Here is a 25749-nt window from a genome sequence, read left to right as displayed (position 1 = left end):
GCGCGCTTGTCTAATTTTATCGTCAGAAGAGAGTGCGGAGGAACAAGGCGGGGGGGGGGGGTGCTGAAAAGGAGAGAGTGTGTGAGAGAGGGGGAAATTGCATAGAGAGGGTGAGAGAGAGAGGGAGGGGGAGAGAGAGGGGGAGAGATAGAGAGAGGGAGAGGGAGGGGAAGAGAGGGGGTAGGGAGGGGTAGAAAGAGAGACACATTCAGATTTTTTTAAAGAAATGAAATATAAAATATTGGTGTGCGAAGAAAAAAAGACGGAGAACGGGGAAGAGGAGGTGAGGAGATGAAAAGGGAGAAGAGATGGTGGAGGGGGCATTATTTTGAATGTTTCATCCCAAACATTTTGTAGTGTAATTTGATATCATAAGGATATCAATGGAGAATATCCTCAGCTTCCAATAATGTCATAATGAAGATAGAAAAGTAAAAAAAAAAAAAAAAACACGATTTTATTTGGCATGTTTGGTGGGCTTTATCAAATATTTTTTTTTTTTTTTTTTTTTTTTTTGGGGGGGTGAATGCGGTAGATGGATCAGAAAGAAGACGATGATGATACCCATTTTACCCATAAAATCTGACTTATCCACTGTCTTATAGTGCTTATTATTGTATTTTCAATGTTCCCTAAAACAGGGACAGGTTCTCCTTTTTTTTAGAGACTATGCATTTCGTTTCGAGACTGCATTTCGAAGCGGTTAACCATGCTGGGATGATTTTTGCAAGGCGTGAACGTAAGAGGGTAAGAGGAGAAAAGGCAGAAAAAGGAAGCAGAGAGAAGAAAGAAGAAGGGATAATATAAAAAGAAAAAATCTTTGTGAAACACCCCGAGTCATGTAACTCTATGATACTCTATGATTCAATTTGGAAAATGAACATGAAGCGATTTTTAGGTGGTCTCCCCTCCCAATACCCTTTCCGCCCCCGTGGAAAAAATGACGATTTGTAAAAAGGAATACAACCCGACATCTCGATTCGTTTTCGCCCACTTCTGTTCGTCTCCTACGGTAAATTGCCAATTCGTCCACTATATACCAACTCGTCAACTCACCATATGGTCTACCTTCATTTAGTCTAATGCCATTTCGTCCATCAACATTTTGTCTAAAAACCACTTGGTCCAGTAACCATTTGGTCCAATCATCACTTCGTCTAATCACCATTTCATCCTTTTACCATTTCGTCTCATAACCAGTTGGTCTAATATTCGTTTTAATTTCATTCATTTTGCCCAATTAACAATTATGGTGTAGTGCAAGGAACTTGTGATCAATTGCAAGTCTATTTTTGGTCTCTATATCAATCTTATATCTTGCAATTAATGGCGAATTCGTGATTGATTGCTAATCTACTCTTTGGAACAAGGAGTGTAATCTCATTTGCTACAGTTAAAGTGATCAATCATTGTAAAAATTGCAACAGAATATTTGCAATTAATTGCAAATATTTTCTTGCAAACACCCCCTTAGTCTAATTAGACGAAATGGTAAATGGACTAAATTCAACAACGTATTTACACTAAAATGTATACTCGACGACAATGTAATGACATGAGCGAGTAGAAATAAACAGTAATGCGATTATAATGAAATTGTAGTTCATAACATGAAAGTATATAATTTACCGACATTGTATTATATTGATACCATTATTTACCCCAATATGAAATTACTTCATCAATGCAATTAAAGCACTCGAATGTTTTTGTATACCACTTTTCACGAATATATTGTGGGAAAGTGAAGTTTCAAAATTATATATATATATATAATCATGTTATTATATTTCTTATCATGTTTAAGCATGTAAAATATGTGTGTATCCTATGGTTGGACTCAGTGGCGTACCGTGGGTCATGGCATTGTGGGGGGGGGGCACCAGCAAAAATGTTGAGTCACTTAGTGAGCGCACAAAGCGCGCTCATTTGCCAGGTATACTGACCTAATAGATACATTTTAAGGACGGTGCCATTAAGGACGTTCCCAGTTAAAGTGAAATCCATGTCATTTTCACCAAACTTTGCACATAGATACTTTAGAACCTTAATATTCGAAATATCCAAAAATTAACATAGGTCCATGTGCTTGATTTTTTGCTATAGAGCTTCAAAGTTCACCCAAATTGATGTTCTTAAGAATTGCGCATTCAAAAGAATTTGGCATTTTTAGACCGCCCAAGATTACTACAATGAGTTTAAACCTCCATTACTAATTCAAAATACATGAAAAAGTCATCAAATTTCGCAAGAGAGTTAATAATTGTATCGTTAGAATGGGAAATCTATTAATAGTGCTATTTGTTTGCAATTTTAAGTTTAACAGCACTGTCAGTTCTTAAAAATGGCGTAAAAGATAACAAAATCCCAATCTGAAAAATGTAAAATTTCAGTAACAAATTACAAACGTACAATAAATGCTGCACTTTATTCAAAATCCATGTCATTTTCACCAAAATTTGCAGAGTTGTAGAGGAAGGTATACCTAAGAGGTACAAACATTAAAAAATAGGGGTTCATGTACTTGTTCTTAAATTCTCAGCATTTTTATTAGAGCAAATGTGCTTTTTAAAACACAAAAAATGGGCCGAATGCTTAGTATCTATGTGAAGAAAAAATCAAAACCACTCTACCATTTATTCAAACTCGGGCTAATATTCGTGATTCTTGGCAGCACTGCAGAGTAAAGTATTTTGAAATTGTAGAGAATATTTTTTTGAATGGTCCATGGAATAATTCAATTTTTTAGCTTCATGAAATAACGCATCGGATCTGCAGTTAAAGTGCAGAAGATGAGAAAAATCAGCTCATACCCGCAGCTAATTAATACCTGTTCATCCATTGTGACGTCAGCGCGCGGAGTGTAAACTATGCGCAGATCATAATGCGCACAAATATAACTGTGGAACGTCCTTAAACGGATATGTATCTCACTTATCAAATAATGCGAGCGCGAAGCGCGAGCTGAAAATGTTTGATATTCAGACCTAAGAAAGGATATAAGCAAAGTTTTGTAATCATGATACGTCCCTCTCTCACAAAACAAACAATGCGAGCGCGAAGCGCGAGCTGATTTTCTTTGGTATATATTAACCCGAAAAAGGGAAATTTTAAGGACTGTTTTAGGGAATTCATAAAGAGCATACATATCTAACCATAGTCATCTAATGCGAGCGCCATGCAAGCGCTTGCTGATTTTGTTAGATTTACACATAACCCTTGAAACACCTTTTGTAGTCATTGTAATCATGAACATGATACATATCTGACTAATCAAATATTGCGAGCGCGAAGCGCGAGCTGAAAATTTTTGAAATTCAGACCTGAAGAGGGGCATTCTAAGGCTTGTTTGTAGGAATTCACGAAGACCATACATATTTCACTAACCAAATTATGCGAGCGGGACAGGAAATTTTTTATATTCAGACTTTAAAAGGGGGCAATCATGAAATAATCATTAAAAAAGCATATGTTACTACATAAAACAATAAATACTCGAAGTGCAAGAAATTATATTTGGTGTATATTGACTTGGAAACGGGATGTTTTAGTACAACAGGATTATATATATAAATTTATCTCATTACTAAGACAATGCAAGCACCAGAAATGATGAACACATTAGCCCTCCGTACGCCCTAAGCCAATTATGTTTAATAAATTTATGAAAAAAATATTTATGTAATATGATGTGATATGATATAATATAATGTAATATAACATAATATAATATAATATAATATAATATAATATAATATAATATAATATAATATAATATAATATAATATAATATAATATAATATAATATAATATAATATAATATAATATAATATAATGTAATATAATATAATATAATATAATATAATATAATATAATATAATATAATATAATGTAATATAATATAATATAATATATAAAATACAATAATTTCTTCTACCCCACTACGTTTCTCTTTCTTTCTCCTTCCTTTTCTCCTTTTCCCCCGTTTCTTTTTTTTTCTTTTTTTTTGGCCAGCCGATGGGGGGGGGGGGGCACGTGCCCCCCCATGCCCCCCCCCCGTAGTTACGCCACTGGTTGGACTGTTTACTACTTTTCAGTTCAGATTTTGATGTCTTTTACACTGATATGTGACCCCAAAAGCTCTCTCTCCCACAATCCATCTCCCCCCTCTTTCTTTCTTTCTTTCTTTCTTTCTTTATTTCTCTCTCCCCGTCTCTCATTTCCTCTTCCACCCTCTTTCCTCCTTATGTGACACACACACAGTCACCCTACCACCCACACCCACACTCTACACAATACAATCGCGCACACCCCCTATATATATAAAGCATCACACACAAACGCACACACCCTCACACACTGAACGAGAGGGATGATTTCAATGATTACCATGATGTGTGAGAAAAGAAGAGGACATATAGTTTCGTGGGGGGGGGGGGGGCAATATATTGAGGTGGATAAGGTGAACGCCCCTACCATATCCCCTCCCCCCTTTCCCCGAAGGCCCACCTCTGCGACTTTGAGAAAACACAATGGGCATGCGTGCAAGATCCGACCCCGCTCAATGCAAATTTGACGTTCTGTCACATATTTCACTCCATGCAAGCCTACACTTTTTTTTGTCTCCGACGTGATAAATATTAATCAAAGCGAAGTCGAGGTCACTTAATTACACATGAAAATGTTTTATTAATCCTAAGATATATATATTTTTTCATTTACTTTTTGCACAAGTGCGATATCGCAACAACTAAAATCGATATTCTACATGCAATATTATTAGATCATTTTGAAATCAGATAGCAATGAACAAAATAATAGTCAATATTTACAACCACATCTCTTTCCATTTCTATGTTCTTATAATTATTCATTATTCTCCATGGTAATACGCAGAATATTATGTCAGTATAATAGGACAGAACCTGGGATGAACTATAACAATACAAACACTATAGAACTAGGTGTAGAAATACTTTACACTTTTTGGTCAATGTCGTTACAGGCGAAAATTGGGAATTCAACTCATACCTTGTAGGTGTCTATGTTTAAAAATCTCTTAACAGCTGATCTACACATAATTGCATAACATACATTTTTTTTACATATAATCATCCAGATAATACACAAGAACAGTCATCAACGTTTAGGTTGATACTAAACACAGAATAAAAAACCATTTCCCTCTTTTTCCTTTTAACCCCCTTCCCCAATTTATAATATATATATGAACATAATACGTCTTTAAAAATAAACAAGAATAAAGGTATACAGATAAGATAAACTTATTAAAACATTTTACAAACATGATACAATATTAGAAACAAGCGGGTACCGTTTGATAAAGAATGGTGTTGGATTTGAATCAAACAGAAAATGGAATTGATCAATTACTATCTCTTCTTAAATTACATAATTCTAGGGCAATCATGGCCGTACGCAACGGGGGAGGGGGGGGGGGCAGTTGCCCCCATAAACTTAAAAAACTTAAATTTGTTACTGAATTTTTTTTACAATAATCGCACAAAAAAGTATGCACAAAATCCTTCTATTTAACCTCAAATATGCAAAAGCGCACAATAACACGCTCGGTCGCTTGGCTCCCACGCTTTTCCGAAAAATGTTTACGCATCCTGCCCCCCCCCCCAGCAAGAAGTTTTTGCGAACGGCCATGAGAGCAAGGACACTTCAACTTTGATTTTAATCTTACACAGCTTTTTGTGCCATGCAGGCACGCTTAATTGAACAGATTTTTAACTACAATACGTCTCACTCATTTGGAATAGTTTGAAATTCATATTTGGAAATATACAAAGCATATTGATTTGTTTCTATTTTCATATATACAAATGAAATATCTCTAATTTTGTCGAACCTGTCATACAACCTCCTACATGTCGTAACTCTCAGGCAATATATAGTGCTTCTCCAAATGTATTAGAGCTATTCTCTTTAATTATTACCTCGCATCATGGTAATAATATTAATATTTAGGCCTAGTATTTTATAGAGCCTTTTCCGCAAAATACACTCCGTCCTTTTGGTCGTTTCATGTATAAAATATACTACAGTGATTTAAGACAGGGCTGGCTTCATGGCTTGTGTTAGACCCCAATGATAAAAAAATCACGCATTTCATTTGGAAGAAACATTATGCAATGATGTCATCGTGCCGCCATATTAGAGGACGAAACCATTGCCATGCATGGGTTGGTAATCTGCAGCTGAGCTGCCGCAACTCCGTTTACGCGTAGTCCTATATCCTCTGTGGGAGGGGGCTATTATTATTATCATTACGCCACATGCATAAGGTCCACTTTCCAAATAGAAGTTCATAACTATTTGTATATGGATTACATGCGATTCATTTCACAATCGTATTTATTTTCTGTTTCATGTATCACTTTTCTATTACCATCACAGGCTTTTTAAATCGATGCATTTCAGAAGGTTTAAAATTTTAAATGTTTAGATTAATCAAACGATGATATTAATACTTAAAAACATAATTATATTTCAGTTACCAATCTACAGTTTCCATATATTGTACTACCGATTATGTAATTTGTATATATTCAAACCAAAAAATATATGAAGATCCTTTGTGTAAAATTATATATCATGATCGGTTTTTGTATAATTGAATTAATCTCATCTCTTGAGGATATATTATTGTTCATAAAATTTCTATTTCTAACCTACACCTCAGCCGTTTTATTCAAGACTTTAATGGGTTTAGTGTATAAGTATTATAAATGTCTGCCGTCTTGAATAAGTCTTTTCCCCAGAAACTAAAAGGTGCCCCCTTGTCTTTAGAAGATGCCCCTTGAGCGTGTTTTGCCCGCCACTAGAATTTCTTCATCAATCATGTTGAAATGGGGCTGATTTTCTTTCTATTTTTTTTTTTTTTGCTCTCTCTCTCTCTTAAACTTTCCCAATGAAAAAAAAAAATCGTAGGCCTGTTCCCTGTTGGAAAGAACAGTGTCACACAGTGTGATCACAGTGTGTTCACAGTGTGGACTATGTGAAAACATTATTCACATTGTTCAAAAACAAAAAAATACAATAATGTGAAGATGATTTCAGTCTGTGGACACCTCGACGGTGTGAGGGCATGTCCACCTCCTGCTCACACAGTGGACTGTGTGATAATGTGATTCACAGTGTTTAAATTGCTCAAATGTAACAGTGTGAAGGTGATTTCACATTGCGTTCCACACTGTGAACAGACTGTGGCACACATTGTTGAACACTGCGTTCTTTCCAGTAGGGTTAACACATGTGTTTGAAATCAATTTGAAACAATCATTCTGATTGGTTAGCGCATTTATGTTGAACACGTGCACATGCAACGACTGTTTTGATTAGCCACAACAAGTTTTGCCACTTAGTGCTACTTTGGTGTCGGAGCGCTTAGTGAAAGGACTTGTCAGACGTTTTATCCGACAATGTCCCATTTCATCCGACAGTTACCATAGTAACAGTGCTTCTAAGCCAATCGAATTCAAGTACAGATGTCAGATCTGACAATTTGTCGGACAAAAATGTTGATGAAACGCTTCCCTAGATATATTCATTTGGGGAGAGCTAATTCCTGCATCTCCTTATTATGGTTGGGTTGAAATGAGTCGGATATTATTACACGGATGTTTGCCCTCTCCGGATAGCCGACGGTGATTCTCGGTCCTTGGACAGCAGCTATACGAAAAAAAAATGGTTGAAAATAATGTGTTACAGACAAAAACAAATATCTAAATGTATAAGATTGCAGAGGTAACATAAAAGGGGGTGGGGGGATATCAAGCATGTGGTGATCAGCATGCTAACTGTGAATCTACAGTGTAATCAAAATCATGACTGTTATTTGCTTTTGCTTGTTATGCAGACGGATGTTCAACTTCAGAATTCATCTAACAAACAGCAGTATACATTGCTTTGAATACGTGTCGCTTTAACGGAAACCATATCGGCTGAAATAATGATATTTGAATGAAACGCGAGGACTATAGTCCGGTCTGTTACCGTAAAAAATGCCCTACTTGTGGACACGGTGGACAAAAGCATGATTTTTTCTCCAGACCTTTGTTTATGTATAAGAATTAAAAATGGGGTATGCTCCAAAAAATCTGGCTGCAGGAACAGAGAAAAAATGGGTGAAAATGTCAGAATTTATGAGTTTAGATTGGTCTGATATATAGACTAGCGCCAGTGCAAAACTCAATAGCAGTGCATTATTTTGCATTGGTTTAGTTCTTGAATTCAGACCCTTTTTGAACAGATGTTCTGTTTGTCCTCACATCTCAATGCACCAAATATCTGAATGCAGATGCTAAACAAGCCGAAGGGTGGCGGTGGAGGGGGTTGAATGTTGGTGTGTACGTATGTACATATTTTGGTCTTGGGGTAAAGATGTGCAAAACAATTTTTTTGTATGTGTTGGAATTGGTGCTGCCATGGTAACAGTGTATTATGGCAAAAATAAGGTAAACATCTTGCAGTTAGAACTACTTCCTCTGTTTTCATCTGATTCTCATGAAATTTGGCACACACATTGGTCCTGAGATGAAGATGTCTTAGACACATTTTTGTGTGTCTTTCAGAAATCTCGTTGCCATGGTAACAACATATTATATGGTGAAAATTGGGAAAAAACTTACAATTCAAACTGCTTCATCAGTTTTCAATCAATTCACATGCAATTCAGCACACACATTTGTATTGAAGTAAAGATGTACAAGGCACTTTTTGTGTGTGTTTCAGAAATTGTGTTGCCATGGTAACAACATATTATATGGCAAGATTTAGGTAAAAACCTTGTAATTTGAACTACTTCATCAGTTTTGAACCAATTCTCATGAAATTTGGCTCACACATTTGCCTTGGGGTAAAGATGACTGTGCAAGAACCATTTTTTTGTGCATTTGTCAGAGAGTGCATTGCCATGGTAACCACATATGATAGCCAGAAATGCAGGAAAACTCATTGTGGATCAAACTACTTCCCCTGATTTTAGTCAGTGCTCATAAAAGTTGGAAGAAATATTCATCTTGGGGTAAAGATTCATATTAAATTCTAAATGTCTTCTCTGCATTAAAATGTTCACGCCAGAGTGTGGGGGTTTGAATCACCTTCAGTAATATTTCTAGGTTTTGGGGGGAGGGGCGGGATTGGTCCTTAAAATCTGACATCAAAATAAAGAAGGTTAAAGGCGGTGGCCATTAGGAACATAAAAATGATAAACACTCTTAAAAGAAGCACCCCCTCAATGGCATAGGCTGGGGGTACACTGGGTGAATGTGAAACCTTCCGCTGAGGCAGAGGAGTTCCAACAGTGGCAAGCAAAATGAAAATGTGTACCCCTTCAACTTTCAACAGCTGATTTTCCAAACCTTAGTTCCACCTCCCCAAGATGTGCACCCCTCCCCATACCACTTTTAGTTCTACCTCCCCATGCTCAAACCAGTCTACGCCTTTGCCCCTCAGGGGTCTTTGCATTCTTAAAGCGAGACATTACTCCTTTTTTGGGGGGGTCTTTAGAAATTGACCTTGTAAAAGTAAAAGGATTTTGACTAGGAACTTAACCCCCCCCAAAAAAAAATAGGGGGCAGATATATTTTTTGAGCAGAAAAATGCCCCCCCCCCCCCACCTTAAAAGGCAAGAAGAGTCCTTTGCACTTCAGACCATTCATTTGAAGTTTAATGCATTCTGATTTGATAAAAATTGTTTACGTACCCAATTAATCATTGTTTATTTATATTCTCCTACTCAGTCTTTTATTCATATTCCGTTCCTACTCTTTCTTTTTAACTTTATCACATCACTCTTGATTTTGAGCTTCACCATACCATCATCTCCTTCTGTTTCCTCTCTCCTTTTTTACTCTCTCTCCAAGTATATATTTTCTGACATATTTTAAAGTGTACCTTTAATCATGCAACTAATCATAGAAATATAAATATATACAAAAATCTCTGCACTTGTTTTAGAAATTTGCTTGCAAATCCATGACTCAATAACAAACCATATCAAAAATATACATATGTGCGCAATAGATTTTAGCCTTCTATTTTCTTTCATTTTATTTTTTCAGTATATTTCTGTGACAGCCCCTGCTTTATACATCCTACATCTCCCATTGTCAAAAAATGAATATTATGTTTCAGTACCAAAATTGTCGGATGCAAACTCTGACTGCCATTAAAAAAAAATGCAAATAATTTTCCATTGGAGTAAAGACAAACTTATTCACTGTTCATTGAGCAAAGATTTAATGATGACTTTTATTTCTCTACATATAATCATATTCTAGTCATATCCCTTTCAGATGGTGGTAACTGCAGGAATGGGAAAACTCAGTGATAAACTAAAATTTTCACAGAGGATTTTCGGAAAATAACTAAATCCATTTTTTCAAGCAACAGTTATTCCATTCTGAATGCTGCAACCTTGTTAATATGAATTTGATGCACCTTTACCAAAATATAATATCATGACAGTCATTTCTTCAATTCTTTAAACTAGACATTAAATATTGCTAATAGTACTATTCAGGACAGAGTGTAGCCAAAATAGAGTTTATAAGATTATGAAAAAAATGAATGTCATGGTATTATATTTCGGTGTAGGTGTAAGCATTCAAAATGGAATAATTGTTGCTAGATAATAATGGATTAAAATAGCAAAGAAAAATGTACTTAGAGAAGGAGACAAAGAGGTGGAGAGAGGAAACAAATCAAGAAGGTATGGAAAGATCAAAAGTGCAAAAAGTGATGTAAGAAAGTCAGAGTAGGAACTGAAATGAACAAAAACTGAGTAGAAGCAAAATAAAACATTGATTAATAATTGGGCACCGGAAACGATCTTCTATCAAAGCAGAATGTTTTAGGCTTTAAATTAATACGCTGAAGTGTAAAGGTTTTTTCTCCCCCTTTTTTTTTTTTGGGGGGGGTTAAGTTCCTAGTCGTAATAATATCCTTTTACTCTTTATGTGGCAATTTTCTAAAGCCCCCCCCCAAAAAAAAAAAAAATTGAAGGGGTGCTTTTTTTAATAAGAGTGTTTAAGTTCCTAACGGTCATGGCCTTTAACCTTCTATATTTTTATGTTGTCAGTTTTTAATTACCTCCTCCGCCCCCCAAAAAGAACCTATATTATTTAAAGTGATTAATACCCTGCGCTATTATATGACATGAAAGGGGAATCCAACCCAAATAAACACTTGTTTTTAGAGGAAAAATCAGACAGGTTTATAGGTCAAAGTTTGAACAATATCGGACGAACCATTAGAAAGTTGTGAATATATAAAAGTTGTAAACATTGGTAATCACTATACCCATGAAGACTTCAAATTGGCTACATATGTGATGTCATAGTGATGTAAGGCAAGGACTATTCTTCCATGTACTGGAATAATTAATTGGCTAAAATGTCTTTTTCAAAAGTTTTACAAATTATATCATTCTTTCATGAGGACATAAAACAATATACTACCAGGTTCACATTACGGCCCCAATGGAATAGGGATTTAGGAGAGAACCAAAAATCCTGATAATTAAGTATAAGGCCTATGGGAAAGTTGTCCTTGCGGCCTCGCCCCTTGTCATAATTTACTTACCCAGTTGCCAATTTGAAATCTACATACTAGTAGTCTTAGGGATCTTAATTTTAAAGCAACCATAAATTTTGCTTGTCCGATTTCTTTCAAACTTTCACCATTCATATTTTTCTCCTTTTCCACACAATATTTTATGACCAAGGCTGGATTCCCCTTTAACACTGAATATGAATCTTTACCCCAAGATTAATATTTCTTCCAACTTTTATGAGCACTAACTAAAATCAGGGGAAGTAGTTTGATCCACAATGAGTTTTCCTGCATTTCTGGCTATCATATGTGGTTACCATGGCAATGCACTCTCTCAATTTTCACCATATAATGTTGTTACCATGGCAACAAGATTTCTGAAAGACACACAAAAATGTGTCTAAGACATCTTCACCTCAGGACCAATGTGTGTGCCAAATTTCATGAGAATCAGATGAAAACAGAGGAAGTAGTTCTAACTGCAAGATGTTTACCTTATTTTTGCCATAATACACTGTTACCATGGCAACACCAATTCCAACACATACAAAAAATTTGTTTTGCACATCTTTACCCCAAGACCAAAATATGTACATACACACCAACATTCAACCCCCTCCACCGCCACCCTTCGGCTTGTTTAGCATCTGCATTCAGATATTTGGTGCATTGAAATGTGAGGACAAACAGAACATCTGTTCAAAAAGGGTCTGAATTCAAGAACTAAACCAATGCAAAATAATGCACTGCTATTGAGTTTTGCACTGGCGCTAGTCTATATATCAGACCAATCTAAACTCATAAATTCTGACATTTTCACCCATTTTTTCTCTGTTCCGGCAGCCAGATTTTTTGGAGCATACCCCATTTTTAATTCTTATACATAAACAAAGGTCTGGAGAAAAAATCATGCTTTTGTCCACCGTGTCCACATAAATCCGCTAACAGACCAGACTACTAGGTTTAAAATCAAATTCATTACTTTTAGGTTATCATATTTCAGAGCCGGTCAATTTCAAACGCCGCCTTTGTTTAAATCGACCATTTAGCATTTGTTACTTTCATTCTTGCTGACGAAGTAATTTAATCCCAAAGCGCCCTCTATATATCCCCAGATTTTACATTTTAATAATATGAATAAAAAATACCACAGGCATTTGAATCATCTATATAATAATAATGATAACGGCATATTTACCCAGGGTAGCCACTTCAATTCCGAAAACTGTTCTCTCAACGGGCTCTGCTATTATTTACAAACATTCACAAAAATTATTTTATAAGTTTTTTTTCCACTATACTGAGCAAGGAAAGGACAAACGTCAAAAATAAATAAATAGACACTGATTTTGTTTTACATATTGAATTCACGATCAACCTAAAAGAATATATAAAGACTAATTATGTTTTCATCATTTTGATTAATCATATTTCATCATCAAGAAAGATTAACTTTTGTTTAGCATCTTCTGATCAGACACCCATTGGCGGATCCAAGGGGGAGAGGGTTAGGGGTTTTAACCCCCCCCCCCTTGGGCTGCCAAGAAAAAAAAGTAATGACTTCATTTTGGAGCCCCACACCAAATTACCTTCATGTTATAGTGGTTTTTTTTGGCTTGAATGTAAAATTTCTCGGTCAAAGCCCCTGCTTGGAAAAAAAGCTAAATGCGCCCCTGCACCCTTAACTGCTAGAATAAGTTATTATAAAAATTAATTGAACTTACCGCTTTCTCACATGCCATTGTGTTAACTTGTCTCATGATGGGATATGTCGGCATTCCTTTCTCACCTGTCACTGACATACGAATCTTAGCTTTCAAAGCATTCGATAGAGATATCTGAAAATAGCAACACATGCCATTAAATCGATCGCGATTGAAACCCCCATTCGACAGAGAGCAAGACATCTGAAAGACTGCTGTAAGACCATGAAACTTGATCTTTCAATGGTCTTTCTACGAACTTTCAAAGATCTCCGACGCCTTTCACGATTCCAGATGGATCTTTCAGTGGTCTTCGTGATTCCAAAACGTTTTGAAACGGTTAAAAACAGTCTTTCAGTGGTCTTTCAGGAAAATGGTCTTTTGGTGGTCTTTCAGCTGTCTTTTGATGACCTTTCAAAGTTCTTTTAAGTCTTTCCATGTTCTTTCGATTGTCTCTCAATATTTTTGCGGGGATCACTGTAAAACTCGTGAGAGATCATTGAGAGACCAGGAGAAGTCCATGAAAAGAATAAAAGATCTCTGAAAGACCATTGAAAGATATCTACAGGACTAGTCTAATTCCAATTATCAATCGGTCTTTTAGAGTTCTTTGAGGGTTCTTTCAGAGCCGTTCCACACAGATGACAGATTTCAGTGATCTTGGAGACTGCTGTAAGTCCTTGCCAATTGTTGGTCTTTCAAAGGTCCTTCAAAGGTCTCCCCTCTGCGGAAAGTGGCCTTAGCTGTTTAAACTTAGTGTAAACATAATCCCATGCAAGATCAAGAAAGAAGATTGTGTGGTACAATAGACAAATAACAACGTATAGACGGAAAGATTGTGTGGTACAGAAGGTATCAGTAGTAAATGATATGTTGAGTGGTATGTGAACAATATTTTCTAATGGAATTTTGACGTGACATGCGACTATCAGGGAGTTTTTGAAAACTTTATTCATTGTTTTTTTACTTAGTTATTTTAAATATTTATTTATTTATTCATTCATATTTATTTATTTGTTTATTTTTTCATTCATTCATTATTTATTTATTAATTCACTTATCTATTTATTTTTGGGGATGGGGGAGGGGCTAGAATGTCTGCATCTCACCTTCTCTTTATTCGACTGGGACCTGGTACGCCAGTAGAACTCAGTTAGAGCAACGCCAATAGCCACGCCCATTCCTACCACCAAGATATAGAAGATTCCAGCAACATTGCTAAGGCTAAGAGCACTCGCCTGGTCCTGTATCAAACAAGAAAGTTGGTTTGTTAGGGCCACTTTAGGATTCAGTCTTGAAGTTAAAGAAATATTTTGTTAATGTTTTTTAGAAGAATAAATTCAATCAAATTCACTATCCACTTCAGCCCGTTCAGGGGGCGTAGCAGTATCAGATGGAACTGCAATGATGCATTAACCATCATCGCGTCGCCATCTTAGAGGCTAACTAAAGCAATTGCCTTGGATGAGTTGGTGTGCTGCAGCTGGTGTATCTCTGACTAATCCATTTACACGTATTCCTATATCCTCTGAGGGAGGGCGCTGTGAGATTATGACGTTTCATGCATTAGGTCTATAATTCTCCATGCTGCATTCCTTATGTTCTTAATGGTAATGTTCTTAGTTGATTTTATAGAGCAAATCAAGAGAACAGTGATTATTGTAATTGCGTTATCACTTCATGTGTGTTTAAAAATAAATCACCCTTGATAAAAAAAAATAATGGAAAAAATTTGTTATTTTAATCTAGAATCTTACCATGGCTTGAGATTGAGGATCGCACTCTCCTTTGTCGTACCACCATTTTTTCTTCAAATTATCAAGGACGCCATCTTCTCCCAGTTGCAGTATAGCCAGAGTCAATTCATCCCTGGAGAGAAAACAAAATAGTATATCGGGGTTAACTTATGCAAGGAAATCACTTACAATAAACATAAGGCCTTCTTTAAAAGGCTTTCAAACTTAAATATTTTACTATTTATTACTGCAAGGAGATGATAATGACTTCATATATAAATAAGTGGCATCTATATTTCTTGAATGGTAGCCGTCTTATTCGCTTTATTTCTATCACAATTAATCAGAAGACAAAAGTCCTGTCAACTCACCTTAACAAAGTGAGATCCCTGGCGACCCCTATACCGTAGCTCTTCGAGTCGAGGTTCGATCCCACCTTCATGGTGTCGCAAGGTTTCTGCTGATTCTGATACTCGTTCATCGTCGACTCGAGCAGGAAGGCGTACTTGCCGTTGGAATGGCGGACGCGTTCAATGCCTTGCACGGACGAGTTGGTCATCGGTGACGGAAGCGTATTGTTGTTGCTCATCGACCTCCACATCGTATTGTAGAGCGGGATTTTCGACGTCTGTATCGGAATATACGTGAGAAAAAAGGGTGAACATAATTAATTGAATCAGACAAGGCGTCTATCCACATTTTGTCACTTTCCATCCTGGGGGCCGTTTCATAAAGCTGTTTGTAAGTTAAGAGTAACTTTAAGAACGACTGCTGATCCTCTTTTGTGCTAAATGATATTCACCATCGAATGTTCATTAGCGAATAATTAGCGCATAAGAAAGGTTCGCCTGTTGTTCTTAACTTACGAACAGCTTGATCATGTTGATGAAACACCAACCAGCTATGAGTACTCGGTAGGATTTGAAAGTCTTGTAGCTGGTCCAACATTGTGAGCACCTCATTTAGTGAATGGATGCAAGGACTTACCTGCATTGTGTGCTGGCTGAATGATTGAATCCGATGACAGGGGGTAACAATAAGATGTGCTATGTCTTAAGAGACTTATTAATACCCACATTTTTATTATAGTAGTATTATTATCATATGAACATGTTAACACTGTATCCGTTTTAGAAAAGGAGTACTGATAGTAACTGTACCAACATGATAATATCCATCATATTTGTTTTGCCTGGAACCTTTGAAAAGATAAGATTGACTACGATTCATTTAGCTTATTTTCCAGGGTCTCTTATGGTTTTATCATGGCAAAGCTTTCAAGGATACTTCAATTTCCATGATTTCGATCATTTCAAAAGAATGAAATGAATTGATGCAAGGACGAATGTTCCCAAAGTTCTGGCTGATTGCTGGTCGGTTTGAGATTTTTGCACAGATATCCCATCATACTCACGGAGAAAAACGACTGTGTCGAGCCTCCTCTTTGAATACCGTAGGAGATGTCTTTACGTTTGACAAGATCTTCTGCCGAATTGATCGGAAAGGACATCCGCTCGACAGTCAAGAAGGCAGCCAGGTTAGCAGTGTATGAGGATATGATGATGAGAGTAAAAAACCACCATACCCCACCAACAATTCGACCTGACAAGCATCTAGGAGTAAAGAAAATGGATCATAGTCTGACATAGAGGCTAGATTATTGATATTGAATATTGAAGTTCATTTCCAGCTAACAAATATTTTAATGTGCCAAAATGAACAAGGATTGTGTTTTCCTAATTGCCACTAAGTGTTGATGGTGTATTAGTGGCAGTTTTAAATATTGTACTACCAAAAATTAATAGTCACGTCAAGCTTAATGACCTATTTGGGACAACACGGACTTCACCAAGCCTAGAACAGAGGTCTGGCTAGCAGTTCTTAATAGTCATTGTAGTAAATGGTTCGTCAACCATGTCAACATGTATGATGACATATCTTCAAAATTACTTTCCGACCCTTAAGCTCTTTGATCATACATTTGTGTTAATTCAAAACAAAAAGGTATTGGCAACATGTATGATTACTTCATCTTTACCGAGTAAATGAGAACATTGACCACGGTCACAAATATTTTTACCTTGGTGAAACTTCACATCCCTGTTGCATGAGGGCGCCCATCGAAAACCAAAGGCTGTTCTGAATACCGAAGTTGTTCGCTTTCTTGTCTCTTGGTTCGTCTCTATCAATCTCGCCCTCTGTGGAAGGCGCACTGGACAAAGTTCCTGGAACCAAAACGAAAGTAGTGAACAAGATTAGCCTGCGATCATTGTTCTCGGGGGAGTAAAGACATATACAATATGAGTGCTATTTCATTGAAATATTATCTTAACGTGTGACGGCAGAATTGATAAGCATTATCTGTCATAGATCAAAATATAACTTTTTTTCTTGAGGTTTGTGTGTCGTTTGGTCAAATTTAATTCATTATGACAAGAAAGCGTCCGTGATTGTGTAGTACATGTATACTAAAGGAGATACATTAACCGACAAATGTTGCATTTCCCATTAATTAGTTTCGTTAAACAGAGTAATGAAAAATACAACGTAATAATGATATCAGAGAAAGCATGCGTAAATATGCATGACACCTTTTTTGGTAAAGTTTGCCAGTGCCAATTTTGCCATTCTCGGACTAGTGGAAAAAAAGCAGTGACCGGCTGGTGCTTCTTTGCCACCAAAACACAGAATTTCGCTGGAAATGTGCAGAGAATGACAACCTGCATGAAGCGATGCCGTTACGATCAAAATACCTTGTTCTACGGTATACCACTCATCCGGGCTAAACCGACTGACTAGGAAGAGAACCACACTGACACCAAGGTAGGCGAAGATTATGGAGAGCCAGATCTCGTAGGACAAAGGGTGCATGAAGGAAAAGACGCTGGGACGAGTGTTCTGGGGTTTCTTGATCATGATGCTGACCCCAAGACTCATGTAAGGCTTGGTAAAGTCAATGACCCGCTCCCGGTCGGAGTTGATCGTCAACGGGGCGACCGCGATGTCGGCCTCCTGGATGGATGTCGAGTTTCAGAGATGGAAACATTGATGAAATATTAGTTAATCATTTCCCTGCTCTTGTGATTATAATTATTATTTGTTTAGAGAACAATATGAATGTATCGGATCCAATATTATTGAGGAAACGTGACCCTTTGATTATGCAATGATATTTCATGTTCTTTGAAAGTTCAATTCATCATCTGATCATCTTCAGGATTCTCCCCAGACCAGAACCAATAAACCGATTATTCATCACGAAAAATATTACCCGGACTATAAATATTCCTAGATCATAATAAAAAACAGGCCTTTCACAAATCTAAATTAGAAGCAACTTGGAAAAGGAACATTCCCCAAGAATAATTATTTTAAATCTGCAGTAGGGGTAATTACCACTTGCAACCGCAAATCGGCGGTTTGTCTAGCGCAGGGAGCAACTATATAATGAAAGTGGAGTAAGATCTCGAACCTCTAATTACCTTATTTATCAGCTCACTGACCATGCCATTCCAAGTGCCGTTGTCATCGGCCGTTCCGTAGGCGCTGTCGTTTCTCACTCTGATAATAAACTTGAACGGGTGGTGTTCATTGATTGCATGTAAGAGGTCCATGCAGTACCCTTCATACCGGCCATTACCAGGAGTTCGAGTTTTCTCATTTTTCAACATCATGAATGGTCGTTCCTGTATGAAATTAATTATTGATTATGATTGATTATGATCACTGATTAGTTTTTTTTTACTTTGAGTTTAGCAGGGGTGGTTGCGGTAATGGTATACAGGTATATGTTAGTAGTACTGTTTGTAGAGTTAGGAGTATACTGGTTTGAATGCTTGCAACACAAGTCCTGTGAACATTAAAAGGGTACATGATTCGTACGTATGGGTCTAGATGACACGAAAAATTGTATAACAAACAAAAAGTTTATGAAAATACTGTATATTAAAGTTTGTGATAGGAACCATAAAATACAAATCGAATGAAATATTTTGCATCGATAATGATAACGAATATAGTTAGAGTAATAATTATTATAATAAAAACAGTAATAACACTAATAATTATGATAATGATAACGTTATTCATGTAACACCAAAGTAGTGATAATGATCATAAAACAATGATGAAAATGAAGATGATAAATGTGACAATAACTCACGAGAACAGAAGTAATGATGAAAGTCTTATTGACGTTCTGAAATGAGCTTTCTGAATTTTCCCCTTTGAGAACCAGACGACTCAGAAGAGGGCTGTTATTATTGTTACTATTATTAGGCACGTTCGGCATCCAGGTTCCAACCTATGGAAAAGGAGAAATATTATTATTTTTAGTATAATTATCATTTTGTTTGGCGTCACCTGTACCTGGGAGGCAAAAAGCGAACTGAATCACTATGACTTGCAGGTCTTTCCTCCCGATATAACTGATTGGGGGGAGTGCAGGTGGACCACTACACCGGGGTTTCCCCCTACTCTTATACGAATAGTGCAATGAGTTCTTAACGTGCAAATGTGGTGACTCTCCTCTACACGGGGCCTCCATTTAACGTCCTATCCGAGGGACGATTTGATATGAAATGGTTAATTTTTACGATATGTTCTTTTGAGGATTCCCTTTTACTTTGCTATTTATAACAACATCTAATTTTCTATCTCCCATTGGGTTTATATATAAAACTCACAAGATACTCGAAATAGTAATTTTAATTTTGTATTACCAAAACGTGAAGGACATATAGGGAACACTTTTTATTTTAATGGCATCCAATTTTGGAACGCTCTTCCTAATCAAGTAAGAGCTGTTAAAAAGATTTCCTCACTTTAAGAGTGCATTAAAGAAGCACCTAAAACCGGAAGCTACTCGAGAACAGTATTACCAGTATAAATCACACATTTTGTACAGTTGGTTTCTAGTATTGTAGATAATGTAGAGTATGTTAGAATATAATCTTTTTTCATATGTTAGGTAGATTATTGTTTGCTTCAGGTGTTTGCAAATTATTTGACTAATGGATACTTTTTTTTACCACATTCCAGTACTTGTCGTAGTTTATACTTTTTGTTGTTACAATATATTAATGTTTTATACTAACAATAGGACCCCAATGCAAATAGGCCTTTCGGCTTTCATGGGCTATCATGTCAAGATATTCTTCAATTTCATTATAATCATATGTGATATTCTTGACGAATAAAATCAATCAATCAATTGCTTTCAAATAATAGGCCATCGATTCTAATGATGTGTATATTTTTGTCTCAATGCTCATCTTTTTTTCATCTTATATCAACCAAAATTAAATATTTGTATGTGAAAGACTAATACTGAAACTTTTCAGAAACCCGTATCACACTCCTGATATAACATAGATATGGTATAGATTACGTGACAATAAAAAAAAACCTTGAAAAATATAATTTCTTTCTGAAATAATGAAAGTCGAACAAGGAGCGATTCATTTAAATAAATAACATTATTTAGGGATAACCTCGATCAGCATATGCACTGTGTCATATGAACATACTTGAAAGTGAGACCTGGTAATAAAAACAAATTCAATCAAAATCACTTAATTTGTGAAGGATGAAATAATATCAATTTGTTTGTGGTAAAAACAAGCGTAGCATTGGGAGGAAGATTCCATTGTACTTTTTTGTGTTTCTTGTCTAAGGTAAGACTCTCCTTTTTGCTTACCTTAATTATGATTTGACAAAAATTGCTGTGAAATGAAATACATATATATATATATATATATATATATATACATTTATATATATATATATATATATATATATACATTTTTATATCGTCATATATATACATTTATATATATATATATATATATATATATATATATATATATACATTTATATCGTCATATATATACATTTATATATATATATATATATATATAACCCGAAAGTCATATAAATAAATAAATATATATATATATATATATATATATATATATATATATATATATACATATATATATATATATATATATATATATATATATATATATATATATATATATATCGTAAACAAATTATCTCTACAAACCTCTTGCAATCCCGTTGGTTTAAGTGCCAGTACTTTGAGTGTGTAGTTAGCGCGCTCTCCGTTTTCATCAAATTCTATGTGACCAGTCGCACTTTTGAACGATATCTAGGCATAAAAAAATAAATAAACATTGTATTCACAAACAATAGAGTTGTAAAATATGTAGTTGTAGAATGTAACAATATAATTGTAGAATCTATTTTTAATGTTTGTATCATCAGAAAATCAAGACAGTTTTATCTCATTTTATTATCCTATCACTGGGTAACACCTCAATCCTTCCTTACTTGATTTGCGGACTTATATATTGATATTTTCTAAAGCCATTCGTATTTACAGATTTATGAACAATGCTGATTCCCAAGCTCACACTGTTGATTTCTTCTTGTAGAATAACGTTTTAAAAATAAAGACCTTTTTGCACTTGGCGTAATTTATATCAAAGTTAAACACTAAACAATTACCTTCGTCTCTTAATGACGCGATTACTATAGGAATAATTGATTATTCATATGTATTTGGTTTTTTACTCATCGGACGAAATCTACTACTAAAGAAACGCTTGCACGTTTCTCATCACCTCAATAAATTACTATTGAGATTCTTTTGTGTGTATATCATTACCTATTAAAACAATCATTATTATCCACCCGTACTGCTCCCAACCCGTTTTTTTTTTCTTAATCCTAGAATTTTGGATTATTATTTTTTTTCATAGATATTGAGACAAGACACTCATAATTATGATTAACCTATCAAAAAACGGGAGTAGGCCTATACAAACAGGTATTGCTCCGCCCAAATCTGTCACTTTTGTCTTTCCATGTTATGAATAAAATGACTTATAATCTACTTTAGATGAAAAATATTACAGAATTAATGAGGGTACTCTGATTTTTAATATTTCTTGGATTTCTTTTTTTTTTCTGCTTTGTCTTTACCAATTTGATATACTCCAGCACGTCTTTGTCCTGAGGGATTTTTTTGAATCCTGGATTGCCGCAAGATCTGGCTGCTCTGACCGTTAGGAGTTGTATTCTCTTGTTCTTCTTCAACATGCTGATCGTTTCCCAGAATACACGAGTGACGTCATACGACAAAGCCGTCATCGTCTGCGGTTCGAAAAGAGAAATCAAGGTAAGTTCAGACTGAGCGTGCACTCGTCTTCGTTTCTGTACAGAGAAGCCAGGATGAGTAGGACGACAGAATCCCAGCTCAATTCACGCTAATACTGGATTATTCAACACTGCAAAAACGCTGTTTAAAATGGCACGATGTTTAAGCCCGTCACTTAAGAACAAGGTGTCTAAACTTTCAAAAAGCTGTTCAAAATTTTTTGAACAATTTATTGTTAAAAATTAAAGCAAGTTATTCAAATCTTAAACAAAAGTTGCTAGAGTGACCGACTTAAAGAACGTGCTTAATATTTTAAACAGTGTTTTTAAGAGGTTCTTATACATAGGCCTATAACAAGCACTACCTCGAAAGGCGGCGGGTGGAAATACCAACCTTCTGCATTCATCGCTGTGTATATCTGCTGGAATAAGGTCGAATCTGAACTTTCTCTATAAACACGAATTATGTGAATAAATCACTCGATGATCCTGGAAAAAGCATCAACAACTATAATCGTCGCGAATTCAAACACCATAATTATATGAGTGATTGATAACGAATATTTTGAACAAAATAACAAAGTCAAGCGATATTATGATACAACATAAAGCATAGCATATTATTAATAATCCCTTCAATAAATGAGTACCCTATAATTAGGGTTAATTAGTTATTTTTATTAGTCTTTATCATCTTGTTTTATTCTCTAATTTCGGTCGCAATTCGTCCTGTTTCTATTTAAGTTTACTTCTCCTTTTGTCGTCCTGTTCTTGTTCTTGTTTTTTTTTTTTTTTTTTTTCTTCGTGGTATTTTACTCTTTATTAGTTTTGTCTTGTTCTGTGTGTTATCTTGTTCTTTTTAATCTATTCAGTAAGTCTCCGTAGGCAAATAGCAACCATTGCGTCTCTCCCCCCCCCCCCCTCTTTCTTTCTCTCTCTCCTCTTTTCTCTTCTTTGAGGGAGGTTCACATTATACAAGCTTTGCTTTTGAGTGAATCTCCTATTTCCACAGATACCTTTTTTTTTCTATTTGAATTATATTTTATAATTTGTCTACGAAATGCACCACATTTTGTATATATCTTTATATGTTAATTATCATGAATGTTTTTTTACTATGATTATAAAGACAATGATTTGTATCGCAAATATTTGTTACAATGTATGAAAATGATTTGTATCAATATTTATGTTATTTCTGTTGGAAATAAATCTGAATCTGAATCTGAATCTGAATCTAAATTCATGTAGGCCTATACTTTTAATTGATATAGGTCTGAAGGCAAAATATTGACCGTCATGGTGGGTGCTCCCCCCCCCCCCAATGATAAACAATCACATCGAAAGAAGGTTTTGTTCTGTTTGTAGGCAATATCAACACTTTCATTGAAAATGACATATCATATGTTCATATCACAAGAAATCAATGAATTTATGGATATACATTCACATCTAGAAAAGTTTTCGAACATACATGCATTTTTTAATGTTGACTTTGCTGGCTTTCCATAGTTTCGATTGATCGAATTAATCGCAACTCTTTGTAAGATGGGCCCAGGTGACGCATTTGCCCCTGTGACAATTGCTCCGGGCTTAGTTTCGTTCATTTTAGGGTTAAGGTTGCAATAGGGTTTTATGTTAGGTTTAGGGAATAGGGTATAATGTTAAACCTAGGGTTGTGGTTGGCCATTCAATTAGTGTGTGGAATTTAGAGCGGACCATTTGTCGGCGGAGAAGATGTCATGGGACCAAAGGCCACACACCTCTGCTTCTCAACCAATCAAATCAAGGAGAAGTTGTCAGCTTTGCGACGGACAACTTTTGATCAAACGCTCCCGAACATTACCTTCAGCTTCTGGTAGCCCAATGTGGAGATATTCTGCGGCCAGTCAAAGGTTTGATTGCCTTGCCTGAGGTACGCCTGACGTTTGTACCACATCATTTCGAGACTCTTGTAGTGGGGATCGGTCTTGTTGACGAGCTGAAAACCAGTTACGTTCATCCCTCCAAAAATAAAATCATCCATGTTCACATCTGCTAGATCCTAAAATCAGAAAGGAAAAATGGAGATTAATACATATTTGAGAGAGATAAACCACTCCATCGCTGCAAACGATAACATGAAAGTTACGATTGAAGACATCATATTATTATATTTAATTTGTTTATATTGAAAGTTCATTGACTTATCTACATCTTGAAGGTACCTCCAAGAGGTCGGGAGTTCAGTTCAAGCCCCGCCCGCGTCAAACCAAAAGACGTTAATGGGGTTCTCTTGGGTGAAAATATTTATATCTAAATAAATAGAGTAAAATTCATTAAGCGAAATGCTGAAAATTTCATCAAAATCTGATAACAAATAACGAAATTTGAAGTTTAGCAATACTGTGTGAAAACAGTTATATTTACGTCATCATGAATATTTATCATAGGTGAGCTGACGATGTCATGACCCCACTTTCCATTTTTTATGTTCATGAAATTATATTTCATATTTCTATACGTTATATGTATGATATGTCTCCCTTATGATAATAAAATAATTTGCAACAATTAATTTTCTTCTAATGCATTAAATCAGTTGTCAGTCCAATATTTTTTATTCTTGGAGGACAAAAAAAATCGAATAAACATAATTTCACATAAAATAAAAAAATAACAAGTGGGATATGACATCATCCCTTTGCTCATTGAATATTCATAAAGTCATGCATAGGCCTACTAATTGATCAAACTTTCAGTGATTTATTAATTTGTCTGATTTTTCTTGATCTGTTCAAACCATATTTCAGCCTCGAGTATCCCTTTAAACGCTGGGATTTGCTGCTACCCTGTCAGGCGTTCAACAGTTTAAAGGATAGTGCAACGTCGATCTGCAAAATGAATTTTCGGAGCATTTCTATTTCAGACTTCTATTTCGAACAGTGAAATGTGGCTATTCATAAGCCATTTTAACAGTGAAATACCTACTCACCAGGTCAAGAAAAAGGTAATGATATGAGCTGGTTATCATACCGAGCATACCGGCCTGTAAGAGGAAGAAAAGGAGGATATTTAAGAAAAACGTGCGACGAAACATTTATTAGGCCTACTTATATTTTGAAGGTTATCTAAGTATGGCAGAAATATTACATTATGTTAGGCTGCGTTTATGCGACCTCAAGCCAGAATCATGATTTGAATCCTGATTTGAATCATGATTCAAAACACAAACAAGAATCACAATATCACAGAATCAGCGTTTAGACGACCTTCATTCCAATGATGTTTCTCCTCAGATTCGGGCCAATCCAGTGCGCATCACTAGTGCGCAGTTTGACAGAGGAAGTTTTTCGCACGTGTTTCGGCTCTCGAAAATTCCTTTGCTTCCATCAGAATTCAGTCTATACCTCATTTTGTTTACTTCTATCATAAAGGGTCAATATGCTTCTATTCATCTTGTTAGTTTATCCAAAATGGTGTTCGGAAGTGAATTTCAGCGTAGATCCAATTTGATATTGATACTGTATACTCAACAACTGAGATCATTGTCTGTCCAGTTAATT

The 25749-nt window shown here is 35.6% G+C and overlaps 1 protein-coding gene across 1 annotated transcript in view; it reads right to left on the bottom strand.

Moving 5' to 3' along the window:
* Positions 1-6910: 6910 nt before the first annotated feature.
* The window catches only part of LOC129261387 (glutamate receptor 2-like), a 36865-nt gene continuing 18026 nt past the window's right edge, over positions 6911-25749 (bottom strand). Inside the window, exons 5-18 of the mRNA XM_064099053.1 lie at positions 25179-25232; positions 24051-24248; positions 22031-22201; positions 21090-21194; positions 19185-19325; positions 18505-18708; positions 17776-18034; positions 17103-17247; positions 16437-16635; positions 15394-15650; positions 15044-15155; positions 14396-14530; positions 13308-13421; positions 6911-7698 (exon numbers count right to left, since the gene is read on the bottom strand). Coding sequence (XP_063955123.1) covers positions 7639-7698; positions 13308-13421; positions 14396-14530; positions 15044-15155; positions 15394-15650; positions 16437-16635; positions 17103-17247; positions 17776-18034; positions 18505-18708; positions 19185-19325; positions 21090-21194; positions 22031-22201; positions 24051-24248; positions 25179-25232 — 2154 coding nt within the window. The 3' untranslated portion in view covers positions 6911-7638. The remainder of the gene's footprint in view (positions 7699-13307; positions 13422-14395; positions 14531-15043; positions 15156-15393; positions 15651-16436; positions 16636-17102; positions 17248-17775; positions 18035-18504; positions 18709-19184; positions 19326-21089; positions 21195-22030; positions 22202-24050; positions 24249-25178; positions 25233-25749) is intronic.

The sequence above is a fragment of the Lytechinus pictus genome, chromosome 5, assembly GCF_037042905.1.
Source record: "Lytechinus pictus isolate F3 Inbred chromosome 5, Lp3.0, whole genome shotgun sequence".
In the NCBI taxonomy this organism is placed as follows: Eukaryota; Metazoa; Echinodermata; class Echinoidea; order Temnopleuroida; family Toxopneustidae; genus Lytechinus; species Lytechinus pictus.
This window is presented reverse-complemented; position numbering and strand designations above follow the sequence as displayed.